This window comes from Eublepharis macularius, chromosome 15 (assembly GCF_028583425.1).
Source record: "Eublepharis macularius isolate TG4126 chromosome 15, MPM_Emac_v1.0, whole genome shotgun sequence".
Classification (NCBI taxonomy): Eukaryota; Metazoa; Chordata; class Lepidosauria; order Squamata; family Eublepharidae; genus Eublepharis; species Eublepharis macularius.
In genome coordinates this window covers 15,829,273-15,841,406 of record NC_072804.1, presented here as the reverse complement: position 1 = coordinate 15,841,406, position 12,134 = coordinate 15,829,273, and the positions used below count along the sequence as shown (strand labels likewise).

At 43.6% G+C, this 12,134-nt stretch overlaps 1 protein-coding gene across 2 annotated transcripts in view; it reads right to left on the bottom strand.

Moving 5' to 3' along the window:
• Positions 1-1,047: 1,047 nt before the first annotated feature.
• Positions 1,048-12,134, bottom strand: part of ADGRA3 (adhesion G protein-coupled receptor A3) — a 95,485-nt gene continuing 84,398 nt past the window's right edge. Inside the window, exons 16-19 of one of the 2 annotated variants that reach the window (XM_054999223.1) lie at positions 8,416-8,539; positions 7,344-7,489; positions 4,942-5,037; positions 1,048-4,483 (exon numbers count right to left, since the gene is read on the bottom strand). In XM_054999223.1, coding sequence (XP_054855198.1) covers positions 3,238-4,483; positions 4,942-5,037; positions 7,344-7,489; positions 8,416-8,539 — 1,612 coding nt within the window. In that variant the 3' untranslated portion in view covers positions 1,048-3,237. Of the gene's footprint in view, positions 4,484-4,941; positions 5,038-7,343; positions 7,490-8,415; positions 8,540-12,134 lie in introns of those variants that run through there. The other variant, XM_054999224.1, reaches the window with a different exon arrangement.

Sequence of the window (12,134 nt, the reverse complement as noted above, 5' to 3'; positions counted from 1 at the left end):
GCTTGACCCCATCTCATCACTTGTAATTTTCAGTACAAAGGTTTAGATTCATTCTTCAAGACTAGAGAATTGTCCCGATAGATGTTAATGCTGGAATGTCTGTCATATAATTTACACTCACACCAACCACCATAAAAATTTGCTTTTCTTTATCGAAATGTTTGTGTGTGTGTGGGGGGGGGGGCAGTTTCCTTTGGCCCATTGGTTTCTTTCCTTTGGCCCACTGGTTTTCTTTGGGGCCAAAACGTTCAGTGATTCCATGGACGGAACTGCTGTCTTCACTCTGCAAGGGAGGTGGGGGGGGGGGCAGCCCCACAGTCGCCTTCCGAGCAAGACAGAGTGGGTGTTTCAGGTGTCGAGAGCTGAAGGGGCAAAGGCAGGAACTCGTCGCCGACATTTCATTTGACAGCAACAGGAAGGCGGGGAATTCATTCCCCGAAACATTTTTGAAGAGCCCAGCCAGGGTGACATGAGACAAGAGGGAAATAACTCCCTTTCAGGGCCACAGAGCAAATAGGCCTCTTCTCCCACTACTGGCTGTAATTTAACTGGTGTGTACAAGTGAGTGTGAGGAACACTGGGGGCTGCTTGCTAAGCTGAATCGAACTTAGCTAGGGAAATAATAGGGGGGGCGGGGCTTGGATATGGATTTACAGTTCCTGTTTGAACAGGGAGAGGTGCCTTATGAAAATGAATTGACTGGTTCAGTCAAAAAACCCTAACTCTTAAGATATTCTTTATTGATGAAAACATTCAAAAAATGATCTCTTTTCAACCTGAAAGCTGTAACAGTTAAAGCCAAAAAACTCCGTGTCGCTGAGAATGAAGCTTTGGTGATGATGCGAGTGGAAAGGCGGAATCAACTTCAAGAGAACAGACTACATCCATTAAGAGAATGTTATTAGAATTCAGTGTACAGTCTTGGCACCCAAGTTCAAATCCAACCATAGCACAGCCATTCTTTATTTCAGTTTTGCCCCAGTAAAATAGAAATAAAGTACATGGATGGATCAGAATTGGGTTAGCCCTCATCTTGCAACAGTTATTTTACTGCTTTTGCCTTCAAATGTCCTTAATAGTTCTGCCTTGGAATTAAGTCACTTTAAAGGAAAAATTACATAAAGAAAAGAAACTGTAATTCAGTAGCTTCGCTTCTCAAAGAGCAGTCCTCTCCCCTCTGCTTTAAAAACAGTGTACACATTTGGGCACAGGCACGGCCTGCCTGAAGTAATTCTTTGGAAATCTGCAAAGAGAAAAAAATCCTAATTTTGACCCTCAGGCCAACTTACTCAACACCAACTCCAGGAAAATATTTAATAATTCCTTAAGAAAAATGGAAAAGTTGTGACACATTTTGCCAATTTTCTGATAAAACAGTACATTTGCCATTTTGAATCCTTTGTCTCCGAGACCTGAAGAGCATTGGGGTGCTAGAATTTAACAATGAAAATTTTCAGCTTTGGATCACCAGCCACTTTCGTAACAGACTCAGCTACAAAAACTAACTGATAGAAACAAATTATTGTTTATCTGTACAATTCTCAGTGCCATGAGATTATCAGTTGCTACATGTAAAAACGCTCATTGAATACCAACTGTTCTCAGATCTTTCATTTTCACTTGACATTGGCTAAACAAACACAACCACTGTTTCACCTAATTCATACGAGAGACTCACAGAAGTACAGACAACTTAATGAAGATGCTTCTATGAATCTCTACCCAATTTATCCCTAGCTCTCAGAAATGATTAATCAGTACACAGCTTATATCTATGGAATGCTTGGAACTGTTTATTACAAAAAGTACCAAAACGTGGCTTTATTGAGTTCCTCTGGTAACAGACAAATGATACTTTCCAGCACAAGCATTATATACACCCTAAACTCTCCCATTTAAAGAACTTAAACCATCTGAGTATATTAGTAACTGGGATGGAGACGAAATGGAAGACGATTTTAAGAAGGCCAGAGAAGCAATTTCACTAAAGAAAAAAAAATGACAGAAGGGAGGTGTAGTAACAGAAGAGAAAAGGGACCAACAGATATGCAAACTATTTTTATTGTCTGCAATTCCCAGGTGATCTTTAGACATCAAGATGTTTTGCTGTGGGATACACTAATTCAGTGCACGTACGGAACAGTTAAATTGTTACTAAAATTGCTGATATAGGAAAAAAGATAGATGTTGTAGTCAGAACTCCATGACCTGCTAGACCCACAACATCTTTTCTTCTGTTTGATATTTAAAGTCACGCATGTCTCTGTACCATTTTAAAATGCACAGTTAAGAAGTGCACAACTAAAAGGTAACTCGTAAGCTGACCTACGGCATGGATTTATTTCTTGAACTACTCTAAGAGCACTTTTTTCCTTTAAAAAAAACATTTCCTGATCATTTCTGATAAAACAAACAAACTGGTAAGTATAAAGGTGTTTGGGCTACACAGTCTGGATATCTAGAAACCTAAAAAGTTTAGAGGCACATGCCTGTTACACAGGATGTACTTTTTCCAGTTCAAGAGCTGGATATGACCTGCACAGCCATCTTTGGCATATGTTTACTGTACCTTGTCCAGAGTAAGGAAGACAGCATTAACTTGATGGGATGTCCTCTACTAACTTGTAGACAAACAGCCCTGGCAGATCTGGATGTGTTCTGTGCAGAGTCATGCAACGGTGACTTAGAAACATTTCAAAATATTTTTCCTACATGAAAAGTAACTAGATGTTGATGACAGGAAAGGCCATTCCAAGAGTTTATGTCACCCCAAAGCCACAAATTGTCAGCAGCTGAAATCTGTTCGTTCTAAGGCACTTAAAAGAACCACTAATGTATAAATACAAACGACAATTCACCCTCCTGCCCCTTTCGCTATTTGAACCAATATGGCACATAACAAGATTTTAAAGAAACTTATTTATTTTACACATTTAAATATAAAAGTGAAATGCATTGGACATGTCTAGAAGAGAAAAAGTTATATGTAAAAAATGTAAGTATCCAATTCTGCATCAAAACAGAATCTGATAATTTAAAAAAATTCACAAAGAACAACTATTCTTTGTAAAAATGTCAGTGATATACTTCAAAAGGGTGTAAGGTGTTTCCATTTGGCAGATCTTCTCCCCTATCTCCTAGTCTCCCAACTTAAAGTACCTTTGATTGTAAACTGTAGAAAATTGTTCTGATCTGAAAAGGAACCTTTCTTTTGATACCCTTCAGCCTCCAACCTTATTATACAGTAGTTTCATGCTTCCATAACCCAGTCCTGATATTGCCGGTGCTGTCGGCACTTAGCAATGTCCCATCTTGGGCACTGCTTTTCAATGGCCCGTTTTGGGTAGCCAAATTTAAGCCATAGGATTTCTGCTGCCCTTCAAGCTCAACCACTATCGGCTTCCTTAGTAAGTCCTTTTTGAAGTTTGTCGGAGCTGTCTTTTCAGTGTTCCTGTGGCCTTTTTGAAGAGTACTACAAGCATCACTGCTGTCTTGTTGGGACTGAGTATACTGCCGCTCTCGGTATGCCAGATAAGCTCTCCGGCTTCTGGAATGTCCTTCACTGCTGTTTTGACGAGTTTTCGGCAAGCCGTTCTGGATGCTCCCCTCAACACTGGTGGGGACGTCATAAGCGTACTCCCGTAAGACTGTCAGCCTGCTGGCACGGTGTCCTTTATTTCTGTTTTTGTGATGACGACTTGGGTGCCCATTTGGCCGCAAAGGTGCCTCTAAAGGGGCCACGTGCATTTTGATCTCATTGTCTACCGAGTGTTCGGTAAGACTGTTATCAAGCGGTGGGCCCGTGTTCAGTGCTAAAGGGCCAGGAGGACACTGAGCTGCTGCAGCCTGGATATTGGTCAGTTTGCAACCTTGAGAAGAATTTCTTACGCTTGATGTGCTTTTATTAGTGCACGAAGATTCTGCGCTGCTATTGGTGCACTTGGCAGACTCCCCATTTGTCCCACCTGTATTGGAAGAGGGCTGAATGTTAACCTGTACCAAGTATGTGCTCCTTCCAGGGCAGCAAGTTGTTATCCAAGCATGCCTAATATCTTCTCTGACAATACCGTGATGTATTATTAGAAAACCACTAAGACTTAAACACACAACTCCAAAAAAGCAGCTGAATACCAAATCCAAAGGGTAAGATAAAGAAACAGCAAAAGCACCCAAAATCCACAGAGTCACATAAAGAAACAAAGTGAGGCTCACACCCAGCAGCTGAGCATGAAAACTGTGCTCGTTTTCCAAAACGGAAGAAGAAACCAGCGAGACAGACATTGAATCTTGATGGTTTAGTTCCCCATGTTCATTGGAGGCCAATCGCTGCTGTTCTTCAGTTGGTTCTTTAAGCTCAAACCTGCGCTCGGGGTGCCGTTTCAATTGTATAAATATGCTGAGAAAATACATGCAGTTTACAAAAATGATGAAACTGGCAGGTCCATAGAAAGCTCCCAAGCTTGGTTCCCAGGCCATCCAGCAGCTGCAAAAAAACAAAGCAAAGGCGTCCATTTTAAGGACGTAGGAAGAGCTCTGCTGGATCAGACTGGCAGCCCGTCTAGTCCCACATCCTGCCTCACTCAATGGAAAACCAGTCACTCTGGAACAACAGGGCACAGAGGACACGGCCTCCCCCCGATGTTGCCTCCTGGCATAGGTATTCAGAGGTTTACGGCCTCTGTAGATGAAGGCGCCCTTCAGTCGCCACGGCTAGCCACGGACAGACCAATACTCCACGAATCTGTCTACTCCCCCTTTTCTGTGGCCATCACTACATACTCTGGCAGCGAAGTCCACTTGTAAAGTAATGTTGTGTAATACTATGTATTTTCAGAGATCATTCCTGGTGTTGACAGTAATCATTTTGGCTGCCTGATAAAGCTGGACTAAGACTGATGGGCCCACGTCTACCCAGCTCCACTTTGGTGAGAAAATACTTACTAGGCTGCATTAGGTCTGCTTCCATAATTTCTGATGTTTGCTGCAGCTGTTATCCCACAAACAATGACAGGGATACCTCCACCAATCAGGTAGAACCTAAGACGCAAAGAAAATGTCAAGCAGTGGTTGCAACCTTCTTACACCGCAAGCCTAGAATCACAACAAATTTATCATTTCCAAAAGTAAAGGCAGATAAATAAGTAGAGGGAATTATTTTGAAGTTCATTTCTTTCACTCAATTGATGGGATTTCTCTCATGCAGACAAGTAAATAATCAGGAATATTGGTCTGCTGAATATCAAGTTCTTTTGTTCCACAGAAATGAGGCCATAAAAGTTGTTCTTCCCAAAAACGAGCTATTATCCCCATATTCTAACTCAACACACTTCCAAAACCTGTTGGACAGGTCAGCCAGAAGGCTGGTACACACAGAAGGGGCCTCTTGGCTTCAAAACTTCAATTTCAACTGGAGATCTTCTGTTGTGAGCTAAGTATGTGCCAGTGAACTCAACAAACACTCTTCCCTTCCTCCTCCTCTCATCTCTCTGAAGCTGTCTGAATGTTAGAATATGAACCCTTCAGGCATCAGTGCTACAAACCCTCACACCAACTTTCTTTGTGTTCATCAGGAACCACTTACAGATTTACAGGGTTCACATAGAGGGGCTAAAGTGAAAAGGACCTTAGCAAAGAGGTATGAATGGCCACAATCAAGTTAGTTTCTAACAGCTTCAGAAAGGACAGGACTGTATTCAGCAAATATGTTTGCTGGAAAGCTGAGAAAACAGCAGAGCTTCGAGTGCTACCGTAGTAATTAACTGAGTACTTTCCCTCTAGTGTAAAGTTTGATGTGCACAATCCACCAAGAGCTACTTCGGCACAAGCCCCACTGAAATGAGAGCGGAGACAATCTTCCTCCATTCCTACTTCAGCTGAGTAAGGGGATATGCAGGAAAAACTCCCAACTATTTCTCCGTCTTGTGCTCCATCGTCATTCTCTGTGAGCTAGAGAAAAATACTGCATGTGACAAATTAACACAGCAGGGTTATGAAATTCCACTCAGTTTTTTTAAAAAACTGATCAGTTTCTGCCACCTGGTGGACAACTCAAAGAAAGCAAAGCTTTACGGACTTGACACGAGTGCACCTGCGCCAAAAACCATGAAGAACGTGTTGAGTCCTGAGGAGGGAAGAGACATTTTGAAGCAGGGGAACGACGGAAGGTTATGCATCTTTTGGCCTCAGCTCCTCTGCTCTAAACCCCTTTCTTCTAAAGCAGGCTTGTTTCTTTTTAAAAGGTGCCATATATCATGTAAATAGCTTCCTAATGTGTGTGTATGCATGTGTCAAAGCAGGAATGTGCGCTCACAAGGTACACACTGTCTCCCTCCAAGGCAGTGAGAGCTACTCAGAAAAAGCCATCTTGTGTTCACGATTATGACAATTACGTAATGTGATAGCTGTTGTAAAGCTTGAAGAAAATCTTGTTTGGAGGAGAGGCATACAATGACTGCTTAGTCCAGGACAATGTTTGTCCCAAGTTTCAAGATAAATATATTGTATCAAGGTAAAAAAAAAAATCCTACATGCAAATCAACTGGTGGGGAACTGGAAACAAGGGTAGCAAACTTTCTGATCAAATGGAAGTACAGATCAGTTTCTTCTTATGTTGAACATCTGATTGAATTTCCAGTTCAACTAATGGAGGGTGGTACTTTGATTATACAGTTTGTTAGCATACATACCTCTGAACAAGTGAATCAAGGCCAAGCATCTTATATGTATCACCTCAATCTCCCACTCTACTGACATTTTCATCCTGTCTTTTCCCCAAGGAATTCAGGGTGGCATACATAGCCTGCCTCCCAATTATGTCCTCACAACAATCCAGTGAGGCAGGCAAAGCTGAAAAGGAGTAACTGGCTCAATGTCGCCCATAATTTCATACGGAGGATTTGAACTCAGTCTCCTGGATCCTAGCCTGATCCTCTCTTATATGCCCCTTGGACTGTCTCTGTCCCTCCTCCTGCACCCTATATATGGTAGGAAAGAGCTTGGGCACTTTAAGCAGCACCCTTCTCCTTCCTGACAATAACTCCACCCCATTTCTCAATCCCATTCCTCTGAGTCTTTATCCAGACTCGCTCCATTCCGAAATGCTCTACCGTTGGAAGAGTTACTTGTTCTGACTGATCTGAGCTTCCATCTCATTACAGGAAACCAGTGCTAATTAAAAACAGATGGACATGTCGCCCCCAAGCTTAGCGTCCACGAAATACTTCAAGCATTTCTCTCTCTGTCAATTAGGTGCTGGCATTTCACCTACAAGCTTACTGAGTTTTGAGTTCAGCCCAGTATAGACGCACAAAATTAAGAGGATGGTGAAGAAGAATACTGGTCACCTAAGCATTGGCCTGGGAGGAGGTGGTGGTTCATCGGGATCTTGACATCTTTTCACTTTTCTTGTGACTTGCTTGTAAATGTTCCTAGAAGTGACTCCCATCCACAGTAATGTGGCCAGCGTAGAGTAGTGCAGAATTATTCCAACCTGGAGAGTAGATGTTAAGACAACAAAGCCTTTATCTAAGAGATAAAATGCTTTGATTTAGCATTTGTGTTTTTTTAAATGCAAAAAACAAAAAACCCATGCAGAATGCCAGTATTTTTTTCTACAATGTTTATATCCTCTGGCCATAGCCAACTTAAACTTGCAAACATCCATTTGTTAACAGATAAATTTTAGTATTCACTGACAGCTTGTTTTGATAAAGACAGAATATAATAGACCAGAAAACTTCTGATAAGATAAAGTAACTGCAATCCTATACAGAGGTGCCCCATCTAATCCCCCACTAAGTAATCTTGATTTAACTTTTCAACTGCACACAGATCATTAAGAAAATAGACTTCAAAATATAAACTTTATAGAGCATAAGCCTGTGAATGTGTATATATTAACTAAAACACAGCACGAGTGAAGCCCCTGTGAATTTAATCGGTGGGGAAATCACTCAAATCTGTTCGTTCCAAACTTTCTTCTATCCACAGGAAGAGAAGTTTCTCATGCAACTATTTGTACTCAACGATAAGTATCAGAGTTCAAAATAGTTGCAAGCCATATACATTGTGAAGGGTGTATGTATGTTTACTGTCTCTCTCTTTAAAAGCCCTAGCACTCACTTCTGTGTACATGTCATGGTGCAGCACACGGCTTGCCTTTAAATACAGTAAAATGAGGCACTGAAAACGGGCTCCTAACAAAATGAAAACGACGCCTTAGAAAGGGGGAGGGCACCTAAACCCTTCTTCTGTTGGCTGCAAATCCTCCTCTAGTGGCTTTTCCTGCTGCTGGACTCCAAGTGCAGGTCAGCTTGCAACCATTTTTATAGAGGAGTCGTATTACTGCAGGGCTCCCTCCCCAGCCACCCTCATTACACTTTTTAGCACCTTTTCCCCAACACCCATTTCACTTACTGCTTGGCAAACAGTGGCATTCTTGCTCTGGGTTATGCCTCCAACATACATCACACATGTCAAGAAGATATGAAAGCAGAGGTTCACTAACATGTGCCAACTTTTCAAGCTGATCCTGATTACACTGCCAAACAAAGACACAGCAACATTTCAGACAATTGCCCACATTACACAAAACATCTGTTTCAATCCTATTCATCTGCCCCATCATCCTGGACCCACGTGGGCCTTCCAAAATGAATACTAAATATTCTGTACATCAGTCAGTTGCAAAGTGACCTGGCCAGGGTGTAGGAAATGTCCTTTAAGATAAAGTTAAGGGGTGTTATCAGTGGTTTCCAGATTCTGTAAGGTAAAGATAAACTGAGCAATCAAGTCACAACTAGGGGTGTGCAGTTCGGGTTAATGAAACCCGAAAAAATCCCGAATCACCCTGATTCGGGGTGATTCGGGGAAACCCGAATCAGCATACCCCGAATTGATTCAGGGCGATTCGGGGCAGCATTTTGCTTGCTTTTCAATGGGAAAAATCCTCCCCCAGGCTTCTCTGAAGCCTGGGGGAGGCATTTTCCCATCGAATCAAGCCAAAATTGGTGGGGGCATTCCTCTAACTCCCCTCTAACAACCTCCCAAGTTTCAGACCGATTGGACTTTGGGGGGCCATGTTATGGCCCCCCAAACTAGGTCCCCCTATCCTCGCCTATAAAAGGGCATAGCTTTAGGTTGCTGCTGCTAATCTCCATTATTTCCTAGGGGGGAAAATGAAGAGGCAGGCTTCCTTTGCCAGGGATGGCATTTTGCATGCAAAATGCCCCCCAACCCTCAGGGGCCCTTCTCCCACCTTTCCTCCCACACCCCACCAAGGCTCATCCTGCTCCCACTTGGGGGGCATTTCATGGCCTCCCCAAGTAGGTGCTCTTTTCTCTACTACTTACAGCTGGGGGAGGCTTGTCTTGCCAGGGGTGGTATTTTGCATGCAAAATGCCCCCCAACCCTCAGGGGCCCTTCTCCCACCTTTCCTCCCACCCCCACCAAGGCTCAGCCAGCTCCCACTTGGGGGGCATTTCATGGCCTCCCCAAGTAGGTGCTCTCAGCTCCCAAATTCCACCCCCTACAGCCCCACACAAACCCAATTCCCCCCCAGCTGCCACACATAGACCCAAATCCCCACATTAGCCCCTCACAGACCTAAATCCATCCCCAGCAGCCCTACACCCATAACCCCAGGAACAGGCTGGCCAGCCCTCCCCCTTTGTTCCCTATGCTGGGAACTTCTAAACTCTTTCCCAGGGCAATTCCGCACAGCCCAGGGGTGCCACAATGGTGGGCAAACTTCTGAGTGCCAACTTGTCCCTGGGAAAGAGCACCTGACCTGACACACAGACAACCACCCCCTGACACCCCCACCACCTACAGAGATGGCTAGCCAGCCTCCCCATTGTTCTCTATGATGGGAACCAACTGCACAACAAAGAATAAAACATGAACAACACAAAATACAGTTTTTAAAAAATTATTTTCTCCCTTTCAAAGTACAAGTAGGCAAAGCATTGACACATTACACCAGCAGTCCCCCACACAGAAAAATAACACAACTCTCACTTAACATCAGAGAATCACAAAAACACAATTCCTGTCAAAGACACTTTATTTCTTTAACTGCTTTAAGTTACACAGTAGGAGGGCACAACAGGGCATGATAGCAGTGTACTACACAAAATAATACAACCCACTTCACCGTTTTTGACAGCAATTGTGTTTGGGTGATTCTCTGATGTGAAGTGAGTTGTGTTATTTTTGTGTAGTACACTGCTTTCATGCCCTGTTGTGCCTTCCTACTGTGTAACCTAAAGCAGTTAAAGAAATAAAGTGCTTTTGACAGCAATTTTGGGGTGATTCTTTAATGTGAAGTGAGTTGTGTTATTTTTGTGTAAGATACTGCTGCCATGCCTTTTGACAATGAAATGCCCCCCAAGTGGGAGCAGGCTAAGCCTTGGTGGGGGGTGGGAGGAAAGGTGGGAGAAGGGCCCCTGAGGGTTGGGGGGCATTTTGCATGCAAAATGCCACCCCTCACAAAGGAAGCCTGCCTCTTCATTCCCCCCTTCAGGAAATAATGGAGATCAGCAGCAGCAAGCACAAAATAGGAGATTAGCAGCAGCAACTTAAAGCTATGCCCTTTTATAGGCGAGGATAGGGGGACCTAGTTTGGGGGGCCATAACATGGCCCCCCAAAGTCCAATCGGTCTGAAACTTGGGGGGTTGTTAGAGGGAAGTTAGAGGAAGGCCCCCACCAATTTTGGCTTGATTCGGAAAATGCCTCCCCAGGCTTCTCTGGGGAGGCTTTTTCCTATTGAAAAGCTTACCCGAACCCCCGAACCAAGCCGAATTGATACCCGAATTGCTGTACCTGAATCGGCTTGCCGATTCGGGTACAGCTGTTCCTGAATCGGCTTCTCGATTCGGGTATACCCGAATCAGGAAAGCCGAACCACTGTGCCTTTGCACACCCCTAGTCATAACTAGAGATGGACATAACTAGAGATGAAATACGAATTAAAGTTCTACACGAATCAGGCTGTTTCATGGTTTGCAAACCAGTGATTTCTCAGAGGCCATTTCTGATGAACTGCCACGAAGTTTTAGGCCAGTTCGTTTGGTTTGTTTTTCAGTTCATCACTATAGACAGCCTGGTACTGATCAATCAGTTTCCTAGGCAATGGGGGGGGGGAGGGATGGGCTTTCTGTAGACCTTCTGCTGCCCTGGAAGTGACATTTTCATGAACCAAGCGAACCATTTCGCAAACCAAGGCAAGTTCGTGGTTCGTGAAACGCGATGAACAACAAACCACACAATTTGGTATTTTCCCGGTTTGTGCCTGTCTCCAGTCATAACCAACTTATGACGACCCTCATGGGGGTTTTCAAGGCAAGAAATGAGCAGAGGTGGCTTGCCATTGCCATCCTCTGTATAGCAGCCCATTTTTTCCTTGGTCTCCTATCCAGGTTCCGACCCTGCTTACCTTCCGCGCTCTGATAACGTCGGGCTAGTCTGGGTTTATTAGACTCTGTGCCTTTCCATGTAAATATATCTGCTGAACAACACTTGCTTATTTACTAAGGAGACTGCACATTGCAGTAGATTTTATGGCAAGTTTTAGAGTATACACTTAATTTGTGTGGCATGTTGACATGTCAGCTCAGTCATCAGGCCTTGCCATCAACCCAAACGACCTTAAGAGTGTATCCTACAATACAGCCAACTCTTATCTGTATACTGCAAAGGAATATCAGTAGCGGTGGGCAAACAGTCTTTAAGAACATTTAGGCTACCATTACTGAAGGGTCCCTGGTTTATTTCTAGGGGACCACAGTGTCACACTCAAAAGTTTCCTGGAATACAGTTTGAAAATCATTTAGAATTGTAGCACCAGTTAATGTTAATATACGACAGAGAAAAGTACATGTCTGCAAAGAAGTTGCCCCACTAACATACGCCATGCCAGTTTGAAGATGGCCCAGATCAGAGGGACATAAAGGCAATTGTAAAGACTTCTTTTTTGCCATCAATTTGCAGCCAAGGTGGCTGCCACTTAGGGTTTTCAAGGCAAGACATGTTAAGAGGTGGTTTGCCATTGCCTGCCTCTGCATAGCAACCCTAGACTTATTTGGTGGTCTCCCCTCCAAGTACTAACCAAAGCGGCAATACCTGCCCCCCCTTC